This window comes from Ctenopharyngodon idella, chromosome 18, assembly GCF_019924925.1.
Source record: "Ctenopharyngodon idella isolate HZGC_01 chromosome 18, HZGC01, whole genome shotgun sequence".
Taxonomy (NCBI): domain Eukaryota; kingdom Metazoa; phylum Chordata; class Actinopteri; order Cypriniformes; family Xenocyprididae; genus Ctenopharyngodon; species Ctenopharyngodon idella.
This window is the reverse complement of record NC_067237.1, coordinates 34,655,982-34,669,608: the sequence shown is the minus strand read 5'-3', so window position 1 is coordinate 34,669,608 and position 13,627 is coordinate 34,655,982. Positions and strand designations below refer to the sequence as shown.

The 13,627-nt window shown below is 38.8% G+C and overlaps 1 protein-coding gene across 1 annotated transcript; it reads right to left on the bottom strand.

The window, feature by feature from the left end:
• Nucleotides 1-6,794: 6,794 nt before the first annotated feature.
• Nucleotides 6,795-10,667, bottom strand: LOC127500309 (extracellular calcium-sensing receptor-like). Its single transcript, XM_051871408.1, has 6 exons — nucleotides 10,444-10,667; nucleotides 9,909-10,197; nucleotides 9,070-9,825; nucleotides 8,761-8,988; nucleotides 7,846-7,969; nucleotides 6,795-7,708 (listed from the first exon to the last, which is right to left on the bottom strand). The coding sequence occupies exons 1-6, from the start codon at nucleotides 10,650-10,652 to the stop codon at nucleotides 6,795-6,797; spliced, it is 2,520 nt and encodes an 839-aa protein (XP_051727368.1). The 5' UTR covers nucleotides 10,653-10,667.
• Between the last annotated feature and the right edge of the window lie 2,960 nt (nucleotides 10,668-13,627).

The following is a 13,627-nucleotide window of genomic DNA, read 5'->3' as shown; positions in this document are numbered from 1 at the left end:
AGTGGAAGACGAATATCAAATCTGTCACGAGGGTTTGATCAGCATGTATCTCCATTTACAAATTAAGGATATTCTGATTCTGTTGGTTAGTGTACAGAAATAGAAGTCACCACAACTCAAAACATGCAATATAACAACATAGAAACATATGAAATTGTATTAAACTTTTATTTAGCAATCTCAGTTTTAGTTGATGATGTCCTTTCAAAAAGCTTTTTCACCCAGTACTGCTGTTGAGCAATTGTTAGGAACAGAGACCACATTAGGTCCATAAAAGTGTGAAAATGTGGACTGAGAGTTCCAGGTCGCCGCTGCCAAAATGTCTGCGTTCTGAACTCCCTGTAATGCCACCCATGATGTTGCTACTGAGCGCATAGAGTGACATCTCGCTGGATTAGGCAGGACTTTCTGTGCAGAGACATGAGAGCTTGTGATAACCTCTGTAATCCAATGAGCAAGTCTGTTCTTTGATACGGGGGAGCCCTCCTTACAGTCTGCAAAACAAACAAATAACTGGTCAGTAGTTCTCCAGGAAGCCGTCCTATCCACATGAAGACGCAGGGATCTCACAGGACAAAGCTTGAGCTCCACCGAGTGGAATGCCGGTAATACCACTGGTGTGTTAGCATAATTACTCGACAATACTTTGGGTAATAAAGCCAGGTTTGGGCACAATTTCACTTTGGAAACTTCTGGACCCCATTGGTAACATTGTGGGGCCACAGAGAGCGCATGTAATTCACTGATGCGTTTTGCAGATGAAATGGCAATCAAAAAAGTGGTTTTAAAAGAAAGCCATTTAATATCGAGTTTTTCAAGAACAATTTTAAGGTCCCATTCTGGAATCATGACTCTACAGGGAGGATTTAAGCGTATGCTTGACAATGTGGCTACATAAACCCTTATGGTGGAGTACGATCAGCCCAAAGTCAGTAAACTTTTCAAAAATTTCATAATATCCCTTATAGAACATGATTGGGGAATTATTTGATTATCGTTACACCACCTCGAAAAAAGTTTCCACCTGTTCTGATAAAGCGCCCTAGTCGACGGAGCACGAGCATTTAGAACAGTGTCCCTTATCCCCTGCAAACAGACTAAAAGGCTGGTGTCGCTCCCAACAGCCAGACGCATAATTTCAGAGTCTGTGGTTGATTGTGCCGTAGCCTGCCGTTCAATTGTGTCAGGAGATCTAGTATGATTGGTATCTGCCACCTGATTCATGTGCCCCGGTATGTGTACTGCTCTCAGGGACAACAGGTGGGCATCTGCCCATAAACAAAGTTCATGCGCAGCCTGAAGGAGCTTTAATGACCTCGTACCGCCCTGATGATTTATGTTGAATACGACGGACACGTTGTCTGAACGGACCAACACATGCTTGTGAGTCAACTGGCCTGAAAAATGTTTTAGTGTTAGGAACACTGCCTTCAGCTCTAGATAACTGACATGTTGGAACCGGAGCTTCCCCTTCCAGACTCCTTTTATGCCTGTCTGCTTCTAAACACCCCCCCCAGCCTTGTTGACTGGCATCTGTGGTAACGATCTCCCTTTTCGCAGACGGCGGCCCCATAGGAACACCTTGCATAAGAAATTCCATGCTGCGCCAAGGTTTTAGTGCCTGCCAAGCTGCACTCGTTACCCTCACTAACGTGTATTTCTCAGTTTTGACTGACAGGTGTCTTCCTATCAACCAGCATTGAAAGGTTTTAGGTGCAGCATACCTAATCTGATCACAGACGTCGCTGCGGCCAGCATGCCGGCTAGTCGTAAAAACGTGAGGTACCGGACAAATCTGCCTGGCTTTATCTTGGCCAGCATGCTCAAAATTTTTTGAGCTCTGGCTTTTGTAAGAAAACCCGGTATATTGTGGGAATTTAGCTGAACTCAGAGAAACTGAATACATTGCGCTGGAATAAGCTGGCATTTGGCCCGGTTGTTTGTAAATCCTAGTTTTGCAATATGAGCCAGAAGATGTTGCAATTTTTCTGTTAGCTTTTTCGGGTTCTCCGAGCACAACAGCCAATTGTCTAGGTTTTTGAAGCACACAAATACCTTCTTGTTGTAATAGAGCAAGGGCGGCCTGAACGACTTTCGTAAACACCCTTGGCGCCAAAGACAGACTGAACGGAAGTACCTTGAATTGAAATGTTTTCCCTTCGAAATATAATTGTAGGAAGCGTCGGTGATGGGGCACGATTGGAACGTGAAAATTCGCATCCTTTAAATCCACTTTTACCACCCAGTCCTGAGGCTCGATTTCCCTCAGGACACCTGCCATCCAAAGCATATGAAAGGAAAGGAATTTTAATGTTTTGTTCAGGTCTCTTAAATCCAATATTGGACGGAATCCTCCGTCTTTTTTTGGAATGATGAAGTACCTGGAAAAAAAACCCTGCGTTGCGGCAGGTGGTTTTATTTCCTCTATTGTATCTTTTTCCAGTAGTGTCTGAAATTCTATAAAAAGAATTTTGTGTTTTTCTGGGCTCGACGTAAGCGAAGGACAAATCCCAGTGTCTATGGGTTGCCGGCGACAAAACTGTAGACTGTAACCTTGTGAAATTGTGTCTAAAATCCAGCTTCTGCAACTGACACCGCGCTTCTGATGCAACAAGTCTTCGGTCCAACGCCTCCTGAGCTGCCAGTCCAAATATCTGACCTGGAACCAGAGGGAGGTGATGTAAGGTGGCTCTGCAAGATTCAGATAAAGGTGAAGGCCTGATTCTGAAATCTCAGAAGCTGGCTGGGGTTGCAATTTTGCCAAAAACTCATGAATTTTCCCTAGACTGTCAGCCAATTCATCAACTTTATGAGCAAGTTCTTTTTTTTCCTTCTGTGAAAGATTTTACCAAGCAGAGGTGGATCTCTTTGCCTCCCAACAGACAGCGCAATGTCCCCTCTACCCCTCTACCCTCTAACAGATCCAGTTAACTGCCAGATTGCTACAGTTCTGTACTTCCTGCAGAAGAAATTTTCAGCAGGCACATGCCTCGACACTCTCAGGGTTTATGTGGCCGCTTTATCGGCTTGCCACGCCTTGATTGACTGGGTGCCACTGGGGAAGCTTGCCCGCTTCATTTGTAGGGCCAGGCGGCTGAGGCCTCCCGTTAGAACCAAGATCCCTTCATGGGACTTAGCTATAGTCCTTGAGGGTCTGGTTAAGACCCTCTTTGAACCACTAGAGTCAGCTTCTGACAAGCTTCTTACTCTGAAAATGTTTTTTCTTATGGCTATCACTTCTTTTAAAAGAATTGGGGATTTGCAGGCTCTGTCCATCTCGCCATCCTGCTTAGACTTTGTCCCAGGAATGGTGAAAGCGATCTTGCATCCTCATCCTGACTACCTGCTTAAGGCTCTTTTCTCGTCCTTTCTCGGTCTCTCTTGAAGCCTTCTGCCCTCTGCTGTTCACAATGCCAGATCAGGAGAGACTTCACAGACTGCTCCAGACCGTGCTCTTCAGTCAGAACAACTCTTAATCTGCTATGGAGGTCAAAATAGGGGGGCAGCTGCCACCAAGCAAACAATCTCAAATTGGGTGAGGGATACCATTGCTCTAGCTTATGAGGCGCACGGTCTTTGCCTATAGGAATTAGGGCTCATTTCACCAGGGGGGTTGCTTCCTCCCAATCTTTGGCAAGGGGTGCCCCCTTGCAACAAGTATGTGATGCAGCAGGGTGGACCTCTCCGCACACATAAGATTTTATAGTTTGGATGTTCATGTTACTCCGGGCTCTCACGTCCTTGAGTCAACATCACAAGCTAATGTCTGAGACTTTTCGTGTACTCGTGAGCACACACTACACAACCTTGAGGGGTCCAGGCACCCACAGTGCGGCATGGGTATTCTCCTTCCCAAAGTGCAAAGCGCAGCATTGAGTGTGTGTAGCTTTTGAAAGGGAACGTCTCGGGTTCCTTGACTGTAACCCTGTTCCCTGATGTAGCGAATCACAGGTATTTAATCAATTAGCTCAAATCATGGGTGAAATATATATATATATATATATATATATATATATATATATATATAAAATCATAACGCCTTATGATTAATAATGATATAGATCAACCCAAGAGGGAATTATATATTGTGAATTAATTACAACGGATTATAATCAATTACATATATGATTAGTCAATTGTCCCTCGCCATGTGAAATGGCGAGGGACAATTGAGAGACAATCGAGAGACGCGTGTCTTTGTGTTTTAAGGACAACAGACCAGGACGCCTCCTTGGGTACATCAGCCAATGATGAGGGTGCGATTTTGGCGGGCAAACTTCTTCTTTGTCTCCATTTCTGACCTAATTTGCATGGTTTATGAAGTGTCAGATCTGAGTACCTTTTCTTTAAAGTACCATTAAAAATAGAAGAATGCATTTTACAGGTCATGTGACATACATTTTCAATTAGGGCATAACGAAAGCTTTACAATGAGACCAAACTTGTCAGATGGCAAAGACATAAAAGGGGAGATACAGTTTATACTTGAATTTTATCGTTTAGAATAAAACTAATACAACTACAGTCATAGCTAAGCTTATATACTAGGGATACATACATGCACCTTGAAACACAACGACGGGTACACTTTGGCACAGTCATATTTGGAGGATAAATGTACATTCACAATCTCCATGCGTGTTTGTGAGTGTCTGTATGTGTGTGTGTATTGGGGTTGTGGCCGGTGTCTGTGACCACATGGCCCTTAGCCCCACCAGGGTGACTCTTTGAAGTCCCTGCAGCTGGTGAGAATATCTTCTGTTTTTCTTCAATGAGGCAACAAAGGTGCCAATGGGGCAATTGGTCCCGGACTTGCCGGAGCCGATTCGTGATTTACACGCACAGTTCAGGAGGCTAAAAGCATTCTGAAGATTCTAAAGTTGGCTGGCAGATCTGATTTTGAACAGACGCTACACTGATAAAGCAGGAACGAGATGCTGTGCTTCGTTGCTGCACTGAGGATGCCCCAGGACCGTTCTACAGACAAAGTGATACCTGAAGATGCACCTGATGTCACCGCCTGAGGCTGTCAAGTTCAATGTTAATTTCATTGATGTGTTATACTCAGTATTCATAAATGGTCACACAAAGCTTTTCCCAAAGCGCAAAATGCAGCATATCGTTCCTGCTTTATCAGGGAACAGGGTTACAGTCAAATAACCCGAGACATTTGGTCTATTTTTAAAGAAAACACTTGGCAGATTATTGCGGAAGTGAAAAAAAAAAGTAATAGAAGTTCATTGTTATAAAAAATGCACAAAACACTATTTTCAATATTTATATGAAATACATATTTACTAAAACATGTTTTACTCTACTCATGTTTTACTCTGCTCATGTCTACTCTACTCATTGGCTTTGATTTTCTCACAGTTTTACAGTAAAACATCATTTAATTGTATTTAATTATATAGTTATATTTAATTAAGCCTATGTAATTAATCAGCAATATTTAGCAGAGTATCTTATTTGACACTGATATTAAAATGGACAGTCATAGAAGGTTCCACAATTTGGCACTCATTTTATTATTCTATTTTTCGTCGTATTGTTGTATTATATTTGTCATATTGAAAGGTGAAGCATGCAGAATTTCCCCCCAAATCAGTTAAGTGTAAACCTTACATCACATCCTTGCTGATTTCATAAGTCAAGTCAATTATGCAGTCACATGTCAAGAAAAGTTGAAAGACTTCATGGATTCAGTTCAGAGTTCAGAAAAATCATGGATGAAACCGACAAAGGGTATTTTTCTATATCAGGATGTGCTACCAAAACTATACTTGTAACATGGATGAGGCAGGAAGCGAAATCAAAACACGGGTGATGCTGACCTCATCGGCTGGTAATGCAAAATAGGCATGCCATCAATGCAAGATTTTTTTTTTTTTTTGTGTGTGTGTGTGTGTGTGTTTGTGACATATCAGGACACAAACTTGTATAATGACATGGGTATGACATAGGTATTACAAGGAGAGGGTGACTTAGGAGGACATTACCCCATGTCCCCATTTTTCAAAAGGCTTACAAATCATACAGAATTAGTTTTTTTGAGAAAGTAAAAATGTGCACAGTTTCCTGTGATGGGTAGGTTTAGGTGTAGGGTTGGTGTAGGTCGATAGAAAATACGGTTTGTACAGTATAAAAACCATTACGCCTATGGAATGTCCCCACAATTCACAAAAACAAACGTGTGTGTGTGTGTGTGTTTGTGGAGTGGGGATCTAATCTCTTGTTCTATCACACTGCAAAGAAACCTGGTAACCAGGGTATTTCTGCTATTCTATAAGCAATTAATTTAAAAACGTGTATTTTCTTTCAGCCCATCTGACATTTTTTTTCCCCCTAATGATCTTAACAAATTGTACAGGGTATTTTTTCAACATTTCAAACCAATTAAATTTATTTAATAGGAACTTTCATTATTGTCTGTCCTTTGAGGGTTTGTACTATATTGAGAAAACATCCTTTGTATTCTGCTTTCTCTGCCATGTTACAAGTATATTGCTTTATTGGAGCAAAGAAAAAAAGAAGAAAAAAGAAACAAGCATCATAGCGACTTTGGGACCTCCTTTATTCTTCTGTAAAATTTGCGTTTATGAAGTTTTTCAGGGTCAATCTGAGCACATCATTTACAAATTAAATCATGTCATCCTGTGGCCAGTCATTTTACTGAACATGTTAAAGCATGTCACTGATGTCATTTAATAGAATAAAAACAGACAGTGACTTGTATTTAAATCCGTTTGCTGAATAATAAAATTACAATGTTAATATAGACATATAATTTTCTATTAGTATGATTTGGATGAAACCTTTCCCATCATATGTTGTTTTGTATTTTGTTCAGGCTTAAGCAGGATAATATAACATTTAGGTGCAAATATGCAGAATAGCAAACCAAAGCTTGAGGCTAAAATGGCAAAAATCTCCACAGCTACAGTAAATTTTCCAGGTGAACTAAGATAAGAAGGGATAAACGTGATCCATACAGCACAGAATATGATCATGCTGAATGTGATAAATTTAGCTTCATTGAAGTTATCAGGCAGTGTGCGAGCCAGAAAAGCTAAAATGAAGCACAAAACAGCCAGTAGGCCAATATAACCCAGAACAGCAGAGAAAGCGATAGTAGATCCCAGACTGCACTCAAGAATGATCTTTTCCTTATAATATTTCATATTTTTGTAGGGAAATGGAGGAGATATTGTTAGCCAAAGCACACAAATTAGAACCTGTATAAGTGCAAAGGAAAGAACACTGAGTCGTTGTTGTGTAAGCCCAAACCATTTCATGACATTACTTCCTGGAAGTGTAGCCTTGAAGGCCATTAACACCACTATTGTTTTCCCCAGAACACAGGAGATACAGAGGACAAAAGTGATCCCAAACACTGTGTGACGCAACATACAGGACCACTCAGTAGGCCGACCAATAAAAGTAAGTGAACAGAGAAAACAAAGTGTCAATGAGAAGAGCAGCAGGAAGCTCAGCTCTGAGTTGTTGGCTTTTACTATGGGGGTGTCTTTCTTGTTGTAAAACAGAATGGCCACCATCACAGTTAATCCTACTCCAAACAGTGAGAAAATAACTAGCACTATACCCATAACTTCTGTAAATGACAGAAACTCTACAGCCTTTAACACACATTTATTTTTCTCAGCATTAGACCAGTATTCGCCTGGACACTGCTTGCAGTTGTTTGAATCTGGAAAGAAAGTTGTGATCACAGTAGTTAGAAACAAAAAGAAAAGGCTATTTATGAAATCCTTTGCTAGGACATTGTATGCAGAAAAAAAAAAAAAAACAATTTCCTTTGATACTGTTATATGGGCTGAAGATTACCTGTCTCATTACTGATTTCTCCTTCTGCACATGGAATACAGTCATAACAGCAGACAGGTCTTCCTTTCTGTGCAGCCTTCCTAGTGCCTGGACGACAGCTCTCACTGCACACAGACCTTGGCTTCTACATAGAAAGATACATTGTACATAATTATTTAAATGTAAATGTGTCAAAATAACTTTGCATTTATGCTTAAAAAATTACATTTTTTAAGCATAAATGCAAATATGTAAAGGGAACTATTTTGGGCTGATGGACATTGAAAATGTTGCAAAACCAAAGTAATTTGAAAGTGTTGTTACAGAAATTCCGCACCAGCACTACCATAGTACTGTCTCTTTGCTCAAAATATGCTCAGCAATGCTCTATGCTGTTACTTTTGTCTGCTTGATCAAAACTTTTTGTGACTTTGTCTATTTGCTGAAAATTTTGCTGATCAGAGAGAATGTTTAATCCAGTGCACCAAGAATTAATGTAATGTGTTCATTTGATTCTTAGAGATTTCAAAATAATTTCTTTTGCATTAATTTGTAATAATATAATTTACATACTGAGTGTGAAATATGTTTTGTGGAAGACAAGAATTCTGGTCCTGGAGGGCAATTGTCCTGAAGAGTTTAGCTCCATCCTTAATCAAACACAACCAAAAGACATAAACTGTATCTTCAAGAATTCTTAAATATTTCAGCTACTGTAGGTTTGTTTAATTAGGAATGGAGCAGAACTCTGCAGAACACTGGCCCTCCAGGACAGACGTTGCCCATTCCTGGTAGAAGGAAACCAGATTTTCAGAGCTGAATTTGAAAAGGTTGCACTGTTTGTTTATTTTTTTCCTGTCAGGTAACCTTTGTGTCAAGGACTTATTCCCTCAGTTTCAATACACCCTGTAGTAAGAACATGATTTTTCAATTTACCTCCAGCTGTCCTCCAGCCCAGATTATGTTTTCAGTGTTAAGCACAAAGCGCTGGTGAGGTGGCAGTGAGGCATCATAGTATCCCACTGGTTTAAACTGGACTGATCCATCTGAATCCTGCTGCCAGTTTACGACTTCATATTGAGCTACGGCAGCACCAGTGCTGTCAAACCACACACGATCTCCCATCTTTACAGTGAAATTTACCCTTTTTAGAGCCTCAACAACCTATTGAGAAAAGGGCATTTTAAATATTTTCAAACAGAAGGCCATCTTCCTTTTGGTCTATAATTTTTTTTTTTTTTTTACCTGCTGTGGTTGTATTTTCAGGTCTTTTTCACAACCTTCCTTTTCTGTACACTTGAGTAGACTGTGTAGTGAATGAGCCACAGCATATACTGCTTTATAGACATTGCTTGCATATCTTTGTTCAGGCACATCTTCATTGTCGCTTTTCAGCAAAAGCAGATCCTGATATGTGTTGCAACTTAATGCATATTGAGAAGAATTTCTCTCAACCTGTGAGCATGGAAAATCTGTGTCCCAGAATGATTTTATAACATAATCAGAAAAACCTTCAATATCAATTTTTCGCACTGCAAACCCAAGTGACCCTCCCAAAACATGAAAGCTGTTTGGAGTGATCAAACTATTTGCAGTTATCCATGCCTCCACACCAATCATTTGGAGGTCTGTAATGTTGTTAGCACTTAGCTGCTCAAGCAAATTTTCCATTTCAAAACTAGTAAGAAAAGCAACAATCACTTTTGCAGTGCTATTTTTAATTGTGTCCACCACTTGCCAAAGTTTTTCAGGCTCTGTTCGGTAGAATTTCACAGAGTACTCCACACAAATCCCCTCTTCCTGTGCTGTATTCAGAAATATGGACATTCCATTGTTTCCATAGTCATTATCACTGTTCACAGCTCCCACCCAAGACCAGCCAAAGTGCTTGATTATGTATGCAAGTGCTCTGCTCTGGTGGTAATCACTAGCAATAGTCCTGAAGAAAGAAGGATAATTTCCCCTGTTGCTGAGACATTCACATGTGGCTGAGTGACTAATCTGAAAAAGAAAGAACAAGAAATCGTGATACCATCACCAGTTTATAGACCTTCATTAGACTTACTATGTAGGCAGACCCTTACCACTGGAATTTTAAAAGGTCCCGTAGTTCTTGACAGAATCACTGTGGCAGAAGACTCTGTTTCTCCTATGATAGCATGTATAGGAGACTGTCCATTGCATGCATCTTCTGATGCAAATTCCTGACCATTCATTAATGCTATAGTTGCACTCATGGAAGACAGTCTTGAACCACAGGTGTCATAAATTTTATAACCAATTGAAACATTTGGTAGCAAATTTTGACTTTTGTTAATCTCATGAATGGCAAAGGTCATGGTCTGAGCCATTCGGAAATCTCTTAGATTTACACTGTGAAAACATTTAACAAGTAGGCTAAATACCAACAAAACAAAATATCAAACAAATACATGGAAAAGTAAAGTACATTTTTAAATTTTCCATTTGTTTCAGACATGAAACTTAACATTCCAGATGTCATGGTAGGTTGCTGCTATAAAATTATACATTTATAAACATTCATTGCAGCAAATGTATAAATGATCATTTTAAATGCAATATTCTCCATTGTTTTTCAACAATTTAAATGTAGCAAACCTGGAGCATGACAGAAGCTGAGGTTTTAGTGTAAACTCAAATGAAGGCAGTGTTTCTATGCTTCGGATTGGAAAAAGTGCCCCAATAGTTACATCTCCATCCTTTGAAAGTAGCGGGTACTTCGGGTCTCCCATCATTCGGCAAAAAGGCTTTTCTGCGTTTGCATGAAGTTGAATGGAAAACAGAAGTGTATAAAGAAAGAAAAGCATCCCAAGTACTGAGCTCAACTGCAGATGTCAAATGCAATTGACCTAAAATAGTTTACTTTTATAAATATAATTAATATGGATGATTGATTGTGAAGGTAGCCAATGACCTCACAGGTTAAGACATGAGGCAGGTCAAATGGGGTGGAACAGAGTCTAAGTAATATGATGGATTTATTATTTCAAGCAAGCAAATGTAGTAAAATGTAAAACTGTCAATAGTGAAATATTCACTTTTTTATGTGTAATCACGTTTACATTAACGAGAATCTAATAAAGTTTTTGAATTACCTAGCCAGTTTGATGCATCTCACTTTTTTTCAAATTTTTAAATTTCATCTGTTGGGTGTTTGTATGAGAAAGTATACTATTGTATTAGCATTTACTTCTGCTATTGCAAGGAACTTACAAGAAAAGTAGTTTCTAGATGTACTCCTGCTCTTATTTTTTTCATTATTTTCATATAGGTTTAGGTACTTTGTAAAAATAAATAAATAAAATAAAATAAAAAAGTAGAACAGAAATACAGTCTAATTATATCTGACACATTAGATACTGACTCATATAAATAATCAAAACAATTCTCTTTCATCCCAGGTTGTTTCTAAAAAAAAAAAATAGTATGTGAGCACCAGGGCTCTGAACCGGCTCAAGGAACGAAAACGAAAACTGGAAATGAACGAAATTTTGACAGGAACTTAACCAGAAATGGAAACGAAATAAAATGTAATCATTCTGAACAGAAACAATAATTTGAAATGGCCATTAACCGGTTAATAACGTTATTTTTTTCGTTCTATTTAATATTTTGATTTGGCAGTCAACCAATCACGGATTCAAATAGTACAGCCTATGCAAATGTGACGCTGACGCATCCAAAGTGTGTGAAATGCCCGCGCTCAGGCTCTACAGTGAGTGAAATGCCCGCGCTGACGCGCTCATGCTCAGCTGTCAAGTCATCATAGGTTAGGTAAGTCACAATGGCAATGCCCTGGCATTATTTTTTCCGATGATATATGTCACCAACCGTCAAGCATTAGGCTACATTTAGGCTAAGTGAAAATGAATGTCAAGCAGGCTAATATGCAGCTAGTGCGTTTTGAAACCAGCGAAAATTGCAGGATATGTAGAACATAAGTTCACACATCACGCACCTGCAGCGCTTCTGTGAACGGAGAAAAGAGAATAAAACTATAGGCCTACATAACACATATACAATAAAAGGGAATATTTAGGCCTATACTACGTGAAATATTTCACTATATAATTAGGTCTACAGATTAACAAAACAAAAGTGGTTCATTGTACTCCAAAGATCTAGGAAAGGAAACAGACATTCTGCTTGTTTTCATTATTTAAGTGTCTTTTGTAAATGTATGAATTATGTCTTGCTTTTACCTGTATGACCATAAATTACGCAGTACAGTTTAATTCCAGTGGTCGCGCCGGCGCTTCACGCGCGCGCACACAAATTCTTGCATTGCTTACTTGATATCGCAGCTGTTAAATAATTAAAATAAAATACAATCAACCAAACATATGTAACCGGGTGGTAATTAACCTTGAAATCTATATCTCTCCTTGCATGTTAAAAATCTATTATTTTATTATTCTCATTATGTTCAGTGTATTAAGTTATGATAAACAGTGGTTACCTGTATTTTCCTGGAGTGGTCAGCAGGTGGCACTGTGTGTGTTGCGTATGAGACAGTGCGCATGCGCAATGAAGTTTTTGCGATCACCCACGGGTAAATACACGGGTTTTGTGATTATATTTTGGTTAAATACCCATTTTGGATGTATATTTTGTTATGTTGATTTGAAAAACTGTCATATTTGAAACATTATGTCGTGTATAATGTCCGTGATGATATGACGTCATACCATGCGGTTTAGCCCGGTTCATTTAACATTAAGAAAATGTTATACACTTCATTTTTCCAATGTTGTTGTGCTTTTCATGTAATGTGTATTTAATGTGATTCTTTACACAGTGTACAACATATGTTGGGGATTTCGGCCTTTGTAAAGTGTACGTGGTGTTATGTAGGAGCGCATCGTGATGTGAGTGTTATTTTCTCTCATCACTCAAATGGTGTAAGTGGGTAATATAAAAATGTACTTATGTCGTTTTGTTCTCTTTGTACAGTATTCCCACTGCCGTATTGTGTTGTAACATTTTGATATTGTGTTGCATTACTCGTAAGGGTTTTATTTTCTATTATTTTGCACTGAGATTTTTGTAATTTTCCTATTCTCTTGCATTTTGGAAATTACACTGTAGAGCTATGAAGGTTTAATTTGTGTCATCAGCTCTGTGAAAGCGCTCATTTTGTTTATCTAAATTTTGTTTCGCTTTTACTGATCTTTTTGTGAACTTTCTTCTCAATTAAATTGAGAGGTCATTTTTGATAGTGAATCATTTTCTCGAAAACAGTAAATGAATAAACAACAAAGTAGAACCCCTCAATGTGTTCCTGGTGGTGAATTTAAATCCCCGGTCACACATATAAAACGTTACCCTGCTCAATTCAGTTCTGTAATGCAATCTGCCATTTACCACCTGTGACCACCACCTGACTGTGCTGTTATGTGAAGGATGATGTCGATAATGCGAGTGTAGTACAAAGCTTACCTACATAATAAATAAATAGTCTAGCATTCGTCTCGAAAATGGAAACAGTGCCGAATGAGTAAGGTAGGCTTCAGATTCACTTTAAATTAATTCGTTTAGCATCTTATTTAGTTTTAATTATAATAAATAAACCTTTTCCTCGCCTTGAATATAGCAATAGAAGCTGGAATGGTGTTAAAAAAGAAAAGATACTTTTTTAAAATTCGTTTTGGCTTGACATATATAGCCTGAATAGGCTGTTAACTTTAGAGGTTTTGTGGTAAAATAAAATAGGGCAGTTTTCTTCATAATTTATGTTTACAAACATTATAAACAAAGCTATATAGGCTAGGCTATTTGTAAA

Coding starts and splice junctions, on each gene's coding strand:
- LOC127500309 (XM_051871408.1), bottom strand. CDS start 10,652: ATGCTTTTCTTTCTTTATACACTTCTGTTTTCCATTCAACTTCATGCA. Junction 10,198..10,443: donor CAGCTTCTGTCATGCTCCAG/GTTTGCTACATT, acceptor ATGTTTTCACAG/TGTAAATCTAAGAGATTTCC. Junction 9,826..9,908: donor GACCTTTTAAAATTCCAGTG/GTAAGGGTCTGC, acceptor TTTCTTTTTCAG/ATTAGTCACTCAGCCACATG.